The following is a 15,671-nucleotide window of genomic DNA, read 5'->3' on the forward strand; positions in this document are numbered from 1 at the left end:
CGGGCTTCAGTAGTTGTGGCACACGGGCTTAGTTGCTCCTTGGCATGTGGGATCTTCCCAGACCAGGGCTCGAACTTGTGTCCCCTGCATTGGCAGGTGGATTCTTAACCATTGTGCCACCAGGGAAGTCCCTCTGTGAGTTTTAGAATGCTGTTTCTCACCACAAAATCCATTCCTTCAATTTAACATCAATCTGTTCATCAAAGCTCTTCTGCTTGGATTTGTTCAAACAATGGGTTCTGTAATTAAGCAGTTTAAAGCTCATTCGTTTTCATTTTCCACCTCATCCATGATAAGCACATTGGAAACCATCTGTGCTTATAAGAAGTCTGGGTCTCTAGCATAGAAACACTGGGGTAAAAAGAAGTGAAATTAGTTCAATCAAGCACTGCTTAATCACTGATCCTTTAGGCAGGAAATGGCCCTTTGCCATTCACAAGTTTACAAATCAAGGGGAAGAATTAGGCTATGATACACGGTACGGGCATGTTAATGGATTATGTGTGTGTGTTACCAGCCCCTGACTCTGCTGACAAATTAGTTTGCATCTCAGGACCGGACTAGGCTTGGGCCCATGCCTCGGGTTTCAACTCCAGCCACCATCAGCACGCACCGGAAGGTGGCTGGTTCCTCCCGCTTCCTGACCCTTGAGAAGGTCTTTATACAGTATTCTTGCACCTTCCTGTGGTTTTCAGACTCCCCTTCTGCCTCCTGGGTGCCCACCTCCCAAGACTTCAGAGCCCAGGCTGTCTTCCTCTGCCATCTCTGGTCCATCTACCCCCAAATCTCACACTGATTCCTCCCACTTTCTTCCTATCCCATAGAATCTAGCGAGCCTTAATCACCAAACCCCTTCCGCACACATGACTTTGTCAAAATGCTTCCTTCTCAAGAGTTCTCAAACCCTCTTTTGAATGGTTTCATTCATTCATACTTTTTCTAAAGAAAAATAAAGTCAACCTCAAGCTCCCCAACCTATAATTTATAGAATCTAAATGGCCTCCTTTTCGGAAATTGAAGGAACCAAAGGAGCGTCATTTACAAGCTCTTTCTCCAGAATTCCTTGTGGTTCCCTGGCATGTAATTAGTCTTGGGCCGAGACACGATTAATTTGAATTAGTTCAGTGCAGCCTTATTACTGGTACATTCCTCCTGGGTTTTACCCATTGCTCATGCTACACCTTCCAGTTGGTTATCCTATTCCAAGGAAAAACCAAGCTAAATAAACTCCCAGTTAACATTACCGCTGCTTTCCCCGGCTGTAGGCCTAGTATTCTTCTTCATTGTCCCCCACGCGCTCCAAACACAGCTTTAAAGGTGCCTTTTGGTGTTGGGATCTCTCACACATCTATTTATTCTTTTAGACTTCCCAGCACTGCTCTCACAAGTGTGCTGGTCTTCTTGGTAATGACCCCTTCAATCCACCTCTCCTTCCAAGTCCCTTTCACCTGCCATCTCACTGGAAAAGAGGGAGAGAGTTTACCCTGTTGCCCCGACACCAAACTGCAAGAGGTACGTTAGGGATGAGAGTGAGGGAGGCTCATGAGGCCCCTCCTTGATGCAAGGCTAACAGGACAGCCTTTCTCCTTGGCTGTGTTCATTCCATTTGAAATGCCCTTGAGACACCCTTGAGGACACAAGAGATGCAACATGAAATGAAAAAAACCACCGAGTACTTACCTGGAGATCAGAATTCCATGGATTAAATGTGCTTTGATACCACTACTGATCACTGCTGACATTAACTGAGCACTTAATATGTTGCAGGCACTGTTCTAGGCCCTTTACACATGCTCAGAGTTGAGTACTATTTCTTATCCCCATTTTTCAGATGAGAACATGGAGGCATGCAGAAAATTGCCCAAAGTCATGAAGACAGCTGGTGAGTTAGCAGGCTAGGGTTGGGGCTGGAAATGAGGAACCAGTCTGCCCAGTTCAGACACCATTGCCACTACTAGTCTGTCCCCCACCCTATATCACTCCTCTGTCCACGACCAGCTTGTATCACTCTAGCCCCGGACTTAACTTCTCAAGCCTCACTTTCATCATCTTTTAAATTAGACTCTCAGCTAGATGACTTTGAGCATCCCTTGTGGCTCAGATACCCACATACTCCTTGCCCTATTTACACCTCAGAGGCAACCACAATAACTCATACAAAGGTGCTTCCCAACCTGGGACAGCAATACCAGCTGTCAGTGTCATAGTGAGAGCAGCTTCCAGATGTGATCCCTTCCCCGCCAGAAACACCCAGATTCCCTGGGAGGGATGCAGGAAGCCGCTACACTGGAATTGACCTATAACGGCTGGTCAGTCCCCAGGCACCCATGGACCCAACTGTCTCCCTTTTGGCAATGGGTTTGAATGCAAACTTCTGAGACAGGGAACACAGAGCAGAGAATAATGGAAACGACTCAACGGCAAAGCCAAGTTTTCGTGGCTCAAGAATTAACAAGGAATAGAAAACCATAATTTGAAAACATCATATGCACCCCAGTGTTCATTGCAGCACTATTTACAATAGCCAAGACATGGAAGCAACCTAAATGTCCATCAACAGATGAATGGATAAAGAAGATATGGTACATATATACAATGGACTATTACTCAGCCATAAAAAGAGAATGAACTAGGACTTCCCTGGTGGCACAGTGGTTAAGAATCCGCCTGCCAATGCCTGGGACAAGGGTTCGAGCCCTGGTCCGGGAAGATCTCACATGCCTCGGAGCAACTAAGCCCACGAGCCACAACTACTGAACCCACGTGCCACAACTACTGAAGTCCACGTGCCTAAAGCCCGTGCTCTGCAACAAGAGAAGCCACCGCAATGAGAAGCCTGTGCACTGCAACAGAGAGTAGCCCTCGCTAGCCGCCAACTAGAGAAAGCCCGCACACAGCAACAAAGACCCAACACAACCAAAAAAATTTATTTATTTATTTTTTTTATTTTTTGCGGTACGGGTGCCTCTCACTGTGGTGGCCTCTCCCGTTGTGGAGCACAGGCTCCGGATGCACAGGCTCAGCGGCCATGGCTCACGGGCCCAGCCGCTCCGCGGCATGTGGGATCTTCCCGGACCGGGACACGAACCCATGTCCCCTGCATCGGCAGGCGGACTCTCAACCACTGCACCACCAGTGAAGCCCCAAAATTTTTTTTTAAAAAGAGAGAAAATGAAATAATGCCATTTGCAGCAACATGATGGACCTAGAGATGATCATATGAAGTGAAGTAAGTCAGACAAAGACAGATATCATATGATATCACTTATATATGGAATCTAAAAAAAATGCTATAAGCGAACTTATTTACAAAACGGAAACAGACTCACAGACTTAGAAAACAAATTTATGGTTACCAAAGGGGAAAGGTGGGGGGGAGAAATAAATTAGGAGTTTGGGATTAACATATACACACTACTATATAGAAAATAGATAATCAACAGGACCTACTGTATAGCACTGGGAACTCTACTCAATACTCTGTAATAACCTATATGGGAAGAACATCTGAATCTGTATATATACATATATATGACTGAATCACTTTGCTGTACACCTGAAACTAACACAGCATTGTAAATCAACTATCCTCCAATATAAAATAAACAATTTTTTAAAAAGAATGAACAAGGAAATCAGCCCCCCACATTCTAACTTTGTGTTTTTGGCTCATGAAACCTCTACCCAATGTCTAACATTTTTCTTCTGAAATCTCTTTGTGTTCTGGTCCCAAATTACAGCAGCCCACACCTACACGTAAGAGAGAGGAAAAAAGATGTGACAGAATACTGGAATATCATCTTGAGAAATTAAAACAAATAATCTTTGAAGAACCTAAGACAGAACATCTTAACCTGACTACTAGAAGGAAGGTATGAGAGTTCAAATACGTGTAGACAACAGACCTGCTCCATGTCATGCCCCATCTGAACTAGCGAAACAAGCAGGTAAGGGTCAGATACAGCTATTTGTACGTTAGCTCACCTTTGACTTTGGACTTTTAAAAATATACTCTTTCACAATGATAGAACTAGAACTGGGTTTTGTAAATGTGTGATAGTTATCACCGCACCGTTATCTAAGCCACCATGCCTTACACTCAGAGCCACAAATGCCAAGTGTATTGATATTCCCGAGAATTCTCATTGGGCACGAAATGAGTTATTCTTTTATTTAAACATTATGAAGTGTACTGAAATTTTTTTCTCTTAGATTCCTACTGATTCTCACATCGATGAAAGTGAAGATTCTGGCAGCATTTGTGGTAGCGATTTCCATGCTGTACATCTGGAGAATGTAAGTACCAACCAATACATTCCATTCACCAGTGAGAGCCGCCCAGGGCCAGGGCTGGTGGAAGGGCCCCAGGTGCAGGACCCCCTGACCTGAATACACACCTGCCCTGATAGGGAGCCTGGCGCTTCTGGACAGCAGGAGAGATCAAACGTGGTGGGTTTTTTCCCAAGACCTTGGAATTTGGAGATAGGCTATCAGCATAAAAGGAGAAGCGTGACCCAGGCTGCCCTTAGCTTGGCTTGTCCTGAGGTCATTCCAAATATCAGATTATAGTCATCAGAGATGAAATGACCAATGGAAGGGGCCAGAATATTGGAAATCATATTTATATTTGCAAAACATGCCATAAGGTCTTTTTTTGTTTTTTTTTTTTTTTTTTTTTTTTTGCGGTACGCGGGCCTCTCACTGTTGTGGTCTCTCCCATTGCAGAGCACAGGCTCCAGAAGCGCAGGCTCAGCGGCCATGGCTCATGGGCCCAGCCGCTCCGCAGCATGTGGGATCTTCCCAGACTGGGGCACGAACCCGTGTCCCCTGCATCGGCAGGCGGACTCTCAACCACTGCGCCACCAGGGAAGCCCGATAAGGTCTTTTTTTTTTATTAGCAGACCAACAAAAATGTTCCACATTATCCTTGCCCACAGCCAACCACCGCCAACACGCTAGCAATCTCAGAAAACAGCAAAATGTGCTAAGTAACTTTCTTTTAGACCGTGTTAATTTTACTTTCTCAACTTCAGTATCCACAGTATACTATGGAATTTATTTCAACATGAATAACTGTTAAAGATATCCACCGAGAGATTATCTTGGACCTCTTAGTTGAGAATGGTTTTGTTCAAATTTTGGAGGTTCTGTTTGGTACTCAGCCCATAAGGTCTTAATTGTCTTTATCTCAGCAGAGAATGCAAAGCTGTGACAGGGTTTTTCCATGAGGGCTAGGCTGAGGCACCCACTGGGCTGGGAACTCCCCCAGCCCACGCTACACAAGGGAGGGGAGGGGTGTTTTTCCCGCTTCCGGTATCCAGAAGATACATTTTTCCAGAAGGTGTAGCACTGTGTAATTTCAAAGGCTGAAGGGAAAACTTAGGCAGAAAACTAGAGACAACTCTCAGTTATATGCCCTTGATTCTGTTTTACATTCCAAGCTGGGTTTCTTTTGCTGTTTAGAACAGTGACAGTAATGATACAAGCACAGAACAGCTCCTAGATTTGCGCCAGGCACCTATCTTGTTCTTCACTTACTCTTCCTCACGGCCGCCCCATGACATGAATGGGATAGCCCCATCTTACAAGTGAAGAAACTGATTTACAGAGAGATAAAGTAACCTGCTACAGTGACTAATCTAGTAAGAGGTAGACTCTAGATTTTGAAGATGGTATTGAATATTATGTTCCATTATTGGGAGCCAAATAGCTCGATGTGGACATATTTTGAAAAGGACAATGTATGAAAGGAAAGAATTATTACTCTTGGGCCCAGGTCACCTTCCAACAGTGATTCAAGTCAGTGTTGATACTTAAGGGCCAGTTATGTTCAAAGGCACTGTGGTGAGTACTGTCCGCAGTGCTGGGCACACAGTAGGCTGTCTATAAAGAGTGGGTTTTTTAGTGTATTTTATTGAAGTGTAGTAGATTTACAATGTTGTGTTAGTTTCTGATGTACAGCAAAGTGATTCAGTTATACATATATGCATTCTTTTTTAAAATATTCTTTTCCATTATGGTTTATCATAGGATGTTGAATATAGTTCCCTGTGCGATACAGTAGGACCTTGTCGTTTATCCATTCTCTATATAATAGTTTGCATCTGCTAATCCCAAACTCTCAATCCTTCTCTCTCCCACCCCCTCCCCCTTGGCAACCACAAGTATGTTCTCTATGTCTGGGAGTCTGTTTCTGTTTTGTAGATAAGTTCATTTGTGTCATATGTCATATTTTAGACTCTACATATAAGTGATATCATATGTTATTTGTCTTCCTCTATAAAGAGCGTTGAATGAAGGAGTGTGTGGTCTCTCCACTTGAGAAAATGTAGCAAGGCATGGAGGTGTGTGTTGCAATTATGCCCCCAAATGACACGAATGATGAATGTCAGCCAGAGGAATCTGCAAAATGTTGGTGACGGAAGTCACAACTAAGACAGACTTTGAAAGAGGGATGTGGTTTTAATAGAGAGACGTTGGAGGAAAAGGGAATTCCAGGCAAGGGGAACTGTGTCGGGGAAAGCACTTGGTTGAAAGGTTTGGAGGTGAGCCAATAATCTGGCTTTGTGGTGTGTAGGCTGGAGCTCAGGCTGAAAAGGTAGAGCACTGACCACCATGAAAATCAGTCTTGGCCGGATCCTCTATAGAAAGAGAGTGAAAACTTTGGAGCAGGGAGTAACCGCTTCACAGCTGCACTCGGACGCTGCTTCAGCCGTGGTGTGATGGATTCAGAAACAGCAGCCAAGACGTCTCTAGAAAACATCGCTATCATTCCAGAAAAATTAATGAGAGTAGTGACAGTGGGAATGGAGAGAAAGTGCAATCCATATCGGTTGGTATGTCCCCAGAAATGCTTACCACGTTCACTCTTAGCTGAGACCAAGCATTTGGGGGGGGGGGTGTAAATTCACTACCCAAATCATGCAGTACACTACCCAAATCATGCAAAACCAAATCAACGTACATGATCCGAACCCACGTCATCTTCATTCGTAGCAAACACCGCTCTACCTTCAGCTAATAGATTTATTTGTTTAGCTTAGATCTCTATTCTATTTAAACAAAATGAGGTGGCACGTAAAACAAGGGATTTTCTTTATTCCACCAAGTTTACCTTTATTCCTTGCTGAAAATATTTTTAACTGATTTGAAACTGATTTTTTTTGCTCTTTAAATTGTTTTTAAAATATTTAATTATGAAGTATTTCAGAGAAAAGTTTAAAAATACACTTGTTTAACAGACGAAGCCTAAGTGTCCCTAGCAGGATGAATGGATAAAGAAAATGTGATATATACATATGATAGACTATTATATTTAGCCTTAAATAAAGAAGGAAGTCCTGACAGGCGTTAACATGGATCGACCATGAGGACGTTATGCTAAATGAAATAAGCCATTCACAAAAGGACAAATACTGGATGATTCCACTTATATGATGTATGTAAAGTAATCATACTCATAGAAAAAGAAAATAGAATGATGGTTGCCGGGAGCTGGGGGCAGGCAGAATGGGGAATTATTGTTTAATGGGGACAGGGTTTTAGTTTTGCAAGATGAACAATTTCTAGAGAGGTACTTCACAACAATTTGCGTACAATTAATAATCTTAGATTTAATTCTCTCTTCTGACTTTCTTTTTAGTATTATTTGCTATGACATCTAATTTAACCCTATACCAACTTTGTAACCCCCATTTTCAAGTATTTGAAATAAATAAGATAGATTTTAATGCTATCTCAACTTTCAGTCTGTTTTTGTCTCTTGGAGATAAAGTGTAATTGTTAGAAACAGCATACAGTTGAACATTTTAAAAACAATCATCAGTAACCCTTCATAATCTTACAGATAAATTTAATCTATTTGCATTTTATATTACATTTGAACCAGCACTTCCAGTTATTTGGGGCATGTGCTTGGATTTAACAAATAAATTTGTCGTTTTTTAAAGATCATTTTGCATATTTTAATATGTCAGTTTATCTTTTTTGGCATGGTTTTGATTTCCTCTTTTCACTTGCATTGTTTTTGAAATAAACTTTAAACCGTGTCCCTTTGAACAAAATCAGAGGGCAATCTCGGAGAAGTGACCTGCTCGTCCTGGGTTCGCTGTAATCCTCAAGATGAGTGTCTGGGATCCACAGAAGCTAGCTGGGTCTGGTCGGCACGGATCTGGTGGAAACAGCCCTACATCACCAGGTTTCAAAGGCCATCGCAGACTTTCTGTTTGCATGTGGGTGAAAGTTCCCCTGTGGGAGTGAACTTTGAGAAAGTAGAGGTTTTTTCAGCAGCAAGACCCGGACCAGGTGATGGATCAGGGACCTCGGGCAGGAAGCCGTAGTTCCATCCTGGCAAAGGAAACTGCCAGAAAAGACATGGGAGCTGGCCAAACTGAGGTCCACAGCATGGCTCTGTTCAAGCAGATGTCTGGAGTAGAGGCTCAAGAAAAAATTTCATCAAGTACACTGGCCACCCAGCTTGGGAACTACAGGTAATTAGTCTAAATTCACACTTGGAACACTGATCCCAGAGGTGGACCCCAGGCTGCCTCTCCTGGACGTGGTCACGAACAACAAAGGATTTGAGGTCAGGCTGACCTTGAATTAAGTCTCCACGTGCTAACTATGAAATGTGGAATCAGTTATTGATACTTAACCTTACTTTCCTCCATTGTGAATGAAGATAAATGTAGTACACATCTCACATGGCTCTTTTATAGTTGAATAAAAACAGGGGGTTAAAGTTAAGGTAGGTAAAAGTGCATGACACCACAAAGGGCTCAATAAATCCTAGTTAACATTGTTATCAGGATTCATGACCATGGGCGGGAAGGGATTCCAGGCTGGGCTGTCTCTGGTTCTGGGATGGGGAGAACTGATTTTCCACTGACCTGAGTGAGACTGACCAGGGGCAGCCGGAACAGACTCTGTTCTCTTAATCAAAGAGGTTCCTGAAACTTCCTTGCTGAAGGGGTGCCTAACCTCCCACACTGCTGCTTGCCCAGTTCTCTCATGAAATAGGTTCTCGGTTTTCAAAGGGAGAGGGAGAGACACTGCCAGTGAGTGCTTTGCTCAGAAAACCGTGGGGTTTCTTCTCCCACTTTTCCTAAATTCCTCCTGCTTTCACTTAAACCAAAGGATTTTGTTTCCAGAAGCTTTTCACTTTAGCTTTTTCCTCTCTGACTCGATTTCTCAGTCACGTGCCTCACCTGGTCTTTCAAAGAAGATGACGCTGATCTTAGGTCTCTCTGATTTTAAGATGAACAGAAATCAGCAAAAGGAAAAAAGAAGAAAAAAGCACTGCACATCTGTCCGACCCTGCCTTACTCTCACAGCCCAGGGACCGCCCCCAGCTCTGCTGTTTGAATAACCTCTGGGTGTGTGACCCACCCCCCCCCCCTCCCCAGCTTAAGTTTGAACTCCAGAACAAATATTTGTCCTGTTTTGGAACAAAGTTTGAGAGCTCTCTTCTTCTCTTTTCTCTCAATTTTCTTTTTGAAAACCAACTGTACGGCTCTGCTGTGCCTCTGATCGTGGTTCAGGGAGCAGTGGGCTCCTCCCAGACCCGGCACTGGAGAGCTGGGCAGAGCAACCTAGCATGATGAAGGGGCTCGTGTGCTTTCTCGTCTGCTTCCTCCTTTCTGAATCACAGGGCTTTGAAATCCCCACTAACGGACTTTCAGAAGTAAGTACTTCCAGAAGACGTCCTTGCTGTCGGCTCCAAAGGTTAGCTTGGTAAATAACCTGTTACCTGTTGCTATTCAAGGACAGCATTCTGTGTGGAATGGAAATTCATGATAAAATTAATCTGAGTAGATGTGTTCACTATTATAATTACTGGAACCTGTATTTACCCTTTTTTTGATTCAATATTTGTATATATTGGAAAATGATCACCACAATGTCTTTAATATCTCTCACCATACATAGTTACAGTTTTTTTCCCCTTGTGATAAGGATCTTTAACTTTTTATTTTATATGGAGTACAGTTGATTACCAATGTTGTGATAGTTTAGGCATACATCAGGGTGATTCAATTATACATGTATCTATTCTTTTCCAAATTCTTTTCCCATTTAGGTTGTTGTATAATATTGAGCAGAGTTCCCTGTGCTGTACAGTAGGACCTTGTTGGTTATCTGTTTTAAATATAGCCATGTGTCCATGTCAGTCCCAAACTCCCTAACTATCCCTTCCCCCCGGTAACCATAAGTTCTGGAACATATATTTACCCTTTAGAGCATTAACAGCTTTTGCATGAGAACCAAGTTCACAGCCCGACCCCATAGTGTACCGTTTACGAAGTACAGCTGCCCCCTCCTTATCTAAAAAATTGGGGATAATAATTGATCTAACCCAAAGGGTTGTTGTAAGAATTAAGTGACATATGTAAACTACCCAGCACAGTGCAAACCTGGGGAAGAACTTAATAATTATTAGCTCTCATAACTGTTATTATGGAATATCACTATCATTCTTTTACTTAAGAGTATATAGAAAAGTCATTTTCAAAGCACTTTGTTTGTCATACCTAAGTGAAAATGATTTCCAAATTAAGGACACTTAATATTCCTGTTAAAGGGGAAGATTGGGTAAATGGACGGGCAGAGTGTAGGAATTACTCCTGGGGAGCTCAAGGTCTTCACTTCAGACCCTTGATCATCCCCAACGTATTGAAAATCTTGGACTGAAAGTCATACAAGAGCTTTTCTTCTTTTTAATAAATTTATTTATTTATTTGCTTTTGGCTGCGTTGGGTCTTTGTTGCTGCTGCATGCGGGCTTTCTCTAGTTGCGGTGAGCGGGAGCTACTCTTCGTTGCGGTGCGCGGGCTTCTCATTGCGGTGCCTCCTCTTGTTGCAGAGCACGGGCTCTAGGCGTGCGTGCTTCAGTAGTTGTGGCTCGCGGGCTCTAGAGTGCAGGCTCAGTATTTGTGGCTCATGGGCTTTGTTGCTCCGAGGGGTGGGTGGGGTCTTCCCGGACCAGGGTTCGAACCCATGTCCCCTGCATTGGCAGGCGGATTCTTAACCACTGCGCCACCAGGGAAGCCCCAAGAGCTATTTTGATGCCAGAAAAGCAGCATGTATTCTGGGAATATCCTAGAAGGCGCAGCGGCTTGTGCTACTTACAGAGTGGATTACCTACAAAGATGCCAAAGAACAGGATGGCATATTTGCAAGAAAAAAGAAAATCACCCTGTCTGCCTAGAAACTATCATATTTTCTAACACTTTAAAAACTACCAGAGTATGTTGGAAATCTCATTGACGAAGCCAGGAGTTGGAGGCAAGATATCCAAATGTGTTTGTGCTTTTTCAGTCACTTACTGGCATTCCTTTCACATCGCCATTTCTAACTCAATGGATAATGGCCCACATTTACCTAGTAAGACACCTCTGATGCCCCCAAGATCTACCCAGTACTTCTGCCAGGCACCTACCTGATCACTGGGCTACTGTAACTCCTGCTTGGATATCCCATCATCTTCAGGCAAACTCAGAAATGAACTCCTGCTTCCAGCAAATTTGGAGATACTAACTCTCATTTACTCACCTCTGAGAAGTAACTGGCAAACAAATATATTAAAGAAGTCATTGTAGAGACTTCCCCTGGTGGTGCAGTGGTTAAGAATCCGCCTGCCAGTGCAGGGGACACAGGTTCGAGCCCTGGTCCGGGAAGATCCCACATGCCACGGAGCAACTAAACCCGTGCACCACAACTACTGAGCCTGTGCTCTAGAGCCTGCAAGCCACAACTACTGAGCCCATGTGCCACAACTACTGAAGCCCGAGTGCTATAGGGCCCGCATGCTGCAAGTAGTGAGCCCATGTACTACAACTACTGAAGCCTGCATGCCTAGAGCCCGTGCTCTGCAACAAGAGAAGCCACCGCAATGAGAAGCCCGCACACTGCAATGAAGAGTAACCCCTGCTCTCCGCAACTAGAGAGAGAAAAAAAAAAATCATTGTAACAGACACAGAAAACAAACTTAACAGTTCCAAAGGGAAAAGGGGGGAAGGATAAATTAGGGATTTGGGATTAGCAGATACACACTACTATATATAAAATAGATAAATGGCAAGGACCTACTGTATATATAGCTCAGGGAACTCTACTCAATACTCTGTAATAACCTGTATGGGAAAAGATAGTGAAAAAGAATAGATTACATGTATATGTATAGCTGAATCACTTTGCTGTACACCTGAAACATTGTAAATCAACTATACTTCAATTTTAAAAAAAGAAATCATTGTTTGAAAAAATGAGATTGCCCAGAGATATAGAAAACAAGACAAAATAATATATTGAATACAGTACCTTATGCCTATCACCAGCTCCCTGCTTTTTGTTGATAGAAATAAACATCCTAAATTCTTTTTTCAGTTTGCAGAATATGGAGACCTTGTGGAACTGGCCCCAGGCAAATTTCAATTTGTGCCAGAGAACCGGAGGTACCAGGTACAGTAAACCTCAGTTCCTAAAGGGAAAATAAGTGAAAGAGATCATGATTGAAGAAATAAGAAAAGGGTTGAGACGATTTTTGCTACATTTTCTCAAGAGCATGTTTTTTTAGCAGCAAAGAGTCTGCTGGTTTTACACCTGGAGGAAACACTGTCCAGCTGAAATAAAGGGAAGCCTCCTCACGGCTGTCCGTTCATCTTCAAACTGTAATGGTCACCTTGGTCCCTTAGAGAATACATTGCTATGTGTTTTCTTCAAAGTTTAAGATTATGGGATAGTTTTACTGCTTTGTATGGAAGAATTTCCTCTTAGGACACTTCCTATTGGGGCCACACATGGTCTCCTACCTAGTCACGGTCTCTGCTGTCTCGGGCAGTTGCTCAGAGAGCACAGGGGACCTGACCATGCTGGCGGTCTCCTCCCGGATGCCAGCAACAGCACAGACAAAATGCTCTAACTCATGGGGTGAGTTCTCCAGGGGGCCAAGAAAGGTTTGGCTTCTCCCATGTAGAGCCCAGGTGCTAAAAAAGGAGGTGTTTGTGGAAGCAACTCTAAGCTGACCTATGACATCTTTTGTGCGGGTATGAATTTTTGACCTGCTGCAAGTCCAGGCTTTTTGTAGACCGATAGTATTAAAACCCAATAGGCAAGTCCTCATGTCAGGGTCTTCATCTAAAAGGGAAAACGTCATCTTATGGAATTGCATTCAAAAAGTCCAAAAGACCCACAGACATAGAAAACAAACTTAGGATTACCAAAGGGGAAAGGGGGAGAGGGATAAATTAGGAAGTTGATTAACAGATACACACTACTATACATAAAACAGATAACCAGGACATCCCTGGTGGTCCGGTGGTTAGGACTGCACACTTCCACTGCAGGGGGCACAGGTTCGATCCCTGGTTGGGGAACTAAGATCATGCAAGCCGCGTAGCACGGCCAAAAAATAAATAAAATTAAATAGATAACCAACAAGGACTTACTGTATAGCACAGAGAACTATACTCAGTATTTTGTAATAAACTATAAGGGAAAGGTATCTGAAAAAGAATAGTTATATATGTAGGTCTAACCGAATCACTTTGCTGTACACCTGAAACTAACACTAAACTAACACTGCTTCCCTGGTGGCGCAGTGGTTAAGAATCCGCCTGCCAATGCAGGGGACACAGGTTCGAGCCCTGGTCCCAGAAGATCCCACATACCGCGGAGTAGCTAAGCCCATGCGCCAGAGCTGCTGAACCTGAGCTCTAGAGCCCGTGAGCCACAACTACTGAAACCAGCAAGCCACAACTACTGAAGCCCGCGCGCCTAGAGCCAGTGCTCCACAACAAGAGAAGCCACCACAATGAGAAGCCTGTGTGCAGCAACGAAGACCCAATGCAGCCAAAAATAAATAAATAAATAAACTATGCTCCAATTTAAAAAAGTCTAGAAGAAGGCAGTCGTTGGCCTCGCTATGTCACATAATACCCCCTAAAATTTCAACTCACCCCAAATCAGGCAAGCAAAGCTAATGTCCCACACGTTAATTATTACTTTAAAATCCATCTGACATTAAAGGTTCACCCATCACTCTAAAGCCAGTCAGTTTTCCATGCCCACAGGACAGTCATTCATGTGGATACAGTAAGTCCCCTACATATGAGTGAGTTCCGTTCTGAGAGCACGTTCAGCAAGTTTGTTCGCAAGCGTGACAAAGTTAGCCTAGGTACCCAACTAACACAATCGGCTATAAACCTACTGTAATAGGTTCATAATACTTCTCACACAAATAATGCATAAAAAACAAACACAAAAAATAAAACTTTTAAAATAATTTTTTTAAGTTTAATTTTTAAAATTAATTTATTTATTTATTATTTTTGGCGGTGTTGGGTCTTCATTGTGGTGCGTAGGCTTCTCATTGCTGTGACTTCTCTTGTGGAGCACGGGCTCTAGGTGCGCGGGCTTCAGTAGTTGTGGCACATGGGCCCAGTAGTTGTGGCTCGTGGGCTCTAGAGCACAGGCTCAGTAGTTGTGGCACACGGGCTTAGCTGATCCACGGCATGTGGGATCCTCCCAGACCAGGGCTTGAACCCATCTCCCCTGCACTGGCAGGCGGACTCCCAACCACTGCGCCACCAGGAAGTCCCAAGAAAACATGTTTAATCTTACAGTACAGTACCTTGAAAAGTACAGTAGTGCAGTACAACAGCTGGCGTAAAGGGGATGGCATCGAGTGAACAGGAAAGGAGAGTTACTGCCTGGAGGAGGGAGAGGAGGTGGGAGATGGTAGAGCTGAAGGACCGTCAGAAGTAGGAGACGGAGGGCAAGCTGCAATTTCACTCATGCCCGACGTTGATGGAATGCTCGTTCGCATCTTCAAAAGTTCGCAACTTGAAGGTTCGTATGTAGGGGACTTACTGTAATTCTCTAGCATAGCTGTTGAGTACAGAATTTTCCACCATGCTTGACTCAGGGGCTACACCAAGGAGGAAACGCATCCAAGTCTCTGCTCCCATGTAGCTTCATCTAGTGGAAGAGACAGACATGCCTTCCCACTGCCTGACTTTGAAGAAAGACTCTGCTGCTGAGAAAACAATCAGACAAATAGACAGGGTAAAGGTGATCTGTGCTACTCAGCTTAAGTTTGGTTGAACATTTTCATTTGAAAACGTAGGTTTTAGCATTGTATCAAAGGATGGTGGGCATGCAACCAAACAGTGACTGAGACATTTGTTCACAGAAACACACCAGTGGGAAAATAGCATTCAAGAATATTTGGTAATTATGTCTTGGTTCCCGTGAATGAATTATAGCTCAGCACTGAAGGAAAAAATATCTTTTGAGAAAGTATATTTTGAGAAAACAGTTTTTGCCCTCAAGGTAATAAGCAACACGCTTCTGAAGAATGATTATCCAACTTCCTTTCACAGAGGAGTGTTTCTGGAGAATCTGGAGAAATGATGGTAAGTTTACTTTGATTTTGTTAAAAATTGATGTCTGAATGACTTTTCTGTTACCTATTATCAAGAAATCAATACGGGTGCCTCCTTTGTCTTCATCACTGAGAATGTTTACCTGACTTTCGAAATACCCCTTTGCCCAGTTCTGTTTGGAAGTGTGTCTAAAATTCAGCATGAAAGGGTGCAGTTTGTATGCAGCCGGGAGAGCTGTCCCCAGGAGTGAAACTGTCCCTTCTCTTTACTTTCACAAGTTTTGACAACA

The 15,671-nt window shown here is 43.3% G+C and overlaps 1 protein-coding gene across 1 annotated transcript in view; it reads left to right on the forward strand.

Moving 5' to 3' along the window:
• The first annotated feature begins 9,453 nt into the window (after window positions 1-9,453).
• ITIH2 (inter-alpha-trypsin inhibitor heavy chain 2) overlaps window positions 9,454-15,671 on the forward strand; it is a 37,607-nt gene continuing 31,389 nt past the window's right edge. The window contains exons 1-3 of the mRNA XM_082839151.1: window positions 9,454-9,682; window positions 12,384-12,458; window positions 15,380-15,412. Coding sequence (XP_082695277.1) covers window positions 9,596-9,682; window positions 12,384-12,458; window positions 15,380-15,412 — 195 coding nt within the window. The 5' untranslated portion in view covers window positions 9,454-9,595. The remainder of the gene's footprint in view (window positions 9,683-12,383; window positions 12,459-15,379; window positions 15,413-15,671) is intronic.

Source organism: Leucopleurus acutus (assembly GCF_964270905.1).
Source record: "Leucopleurus acutus genome assembly, chromosome: 1".
NCBI lineage: Eukaryota > Metazoa > Chordata > Mammalia > Artiodactyla > Delphinidae > Leucopleurus > Leucopleurus acutus.